This window comes from Cyprinodon variegatus, unplaced genomic scaffold (assembly GCF_000732505.1).
Source record: "Cyprinodon variegatus isolate N-32 unplaced genomic scaffold, C_variegatus-1.0 Scaffold472, whole genome shotgun sequence".
Classification (NCBI taxonomy): Eukaryota; Metazoa; Chordata; class Actinopteri; order Cyprinodontiformes; family Cyprinodontidae; genus Cyprinodon; species Cyprinodon variegatus.
The window spans coordinates 280,925-282,566 of record NW_015150925.1 but is presented as its reverse complement, the minus strand read 5'-3'; the positions used below and the strand labels follow the sequence as shown (position 1 = coordinate 282,566).

Below are 1,642 nucleotides of genomic sequence, written 5' to 3'. Positions count from 1 at the left end.
GGACATCAGGCTTCCCAGTTTATTTTTGTAAACACTTCTGGCAGTGATTTCAGCAGAGCTCTAAAAGCAACATGGGAAAAAGATTTGGTCTTTTCTATTGAATTATTATTATTCTGAATTATTATTGAACTATTATTAGCAGACCTCCAGAGATGTCAGACTAACAGAAGCTTCTTCAGCTGTTCAGATGGAAACTCTTCAGGTTGCTGCTGGTCTAAAGGCTGTTAGGGGATTAATTCATCCCTGAAGCTGCAGACTTTCTGGACCAGGATCCAGGGATTATAATCTGTGCCTCTCTATGAGATTTTATCCTCATGGTAAAAGCTTTAGCTAACCGGGTCCAGATGGCATCATGGAGAAAGATGCTGCAGGATGGAGACTCAGATCTGACTAATGATGAGAAAAACCTTCAGATAAAAGAGAAGAAGAATAAAGTTTCTGCATTATCACTCATTCCATGCAGTTTATCAGATGGTCTGGATTCTGCAGCCTTATTGCTGCTGAGCTGCATCCAGCAGAGTCTCTATAAATGTTCTGTGTCTCATTATGAGGGCAGGATGAACGGATGTTAAGGTTTGGATTCAAGGATTAAAGGATCGATTCTTCTGATATTAAAGGTTTTTCTCTGAAGCTGCCAGAAGCTTTTTCTTTTTCTTTTTCTTTATGTTCTGACTCTGTTCTTTCTGCCACTGCTCCTCTAATTAGCTGCTGTTTGCTTTTGTTTATATTGTAAATTAGATCAAATGAAAAAGTTGGACTCTCCTGACTCGGAGGGTCTCCTTTGGTTCTGATTCGGGTTGCGGTTCCGGTCCTCCTGCGGTGCGGGTCAGTGTCCGTGTTTTCCAGGTGTCTCGGTGCGTGGGGGGGGCGTGTCTCCACCTGAGCTGCGGTTCTGCTCTGAAAGCTGAAGCGCAGCTGCAGCTGCAGCGGTCCGACATGGAGAGGAAGACCCCCCCCAGAAAAACTCTGAGGACTCTGTTCTCCAGAACCGATCCTGGTCCGGTTCTGGACGGGTCTGCGCAGAAGGAGGACAGGAAAAGGTTCAAGTTCCCAAAGCTGAAGATAAAGTCGAGGAAGGAGGCTGAGGTTCTGCAGGAGGTCAGGTAGGTTCTCCTGGTTCCGCCTGCAGGTTTCTTCTGGTTCTGCTGATCCAGAAGCTGCAGACCTTCGTGCTGGTCTCACTGTGCGCCCAGCAGCTGCTCCAGAACCGGAACCAGTAAGGCTGGTTCTGATGCTGCAGCCTGTGGAGGGGGTTCTGTTCTCCCAGTGGTTCAGCCCAAACTGGAACCCAGAACCACATTAAGGCAGCAAACGGATCCAAGATGAGTCCAATTGACCTCCTGACGGAACCAAGGTCTGGTTCTGGAGAAGAGATGAAGGTGGAGGTTCTGCTGCAGGTCCTGATCCACACAGGAACCAGTCCAGGTGATGTGTGCTTCTGATTGGCACCAAAGGAGGAGTGAGGTTCTAGGTCTGTGAGAACGGGATGACCCTTGACCTCTAAGGTTAGCTCAGCATTTAGTGAGCGCTGGGCTAACATCAACAGGAAGTGCGCGCTCTAAATGCCTGGTTATCCTCCTGCAGCAGTGAGTCGCAGTGAGCTTGATGCAGACATTTTAGATTTATGCCAATATTAAAGCGT

General features: G+C 47.7%; 1 protein-coding gene across 1 annotated transcript in view; it reads left to right on the top strand.

Moving 5' to 3' along the window:
* Nucleotides 1-1,642, top strand: part of LOC107094250 — a 10,657-nt gene that overhangs the window by 575 nt on the left and 8,440 nt on the right. The window contains exon 2 of the mRNA XM_015389768.1: nucleotides 847-1,103. Coding sequence (XP_015245254.1) covers nucleotides 847-1,103 — 257 coding nt within the window. The remainder of the gene's footprint in view (nucleotides 1-846; nucleotides 1,104-1,642) is intronic.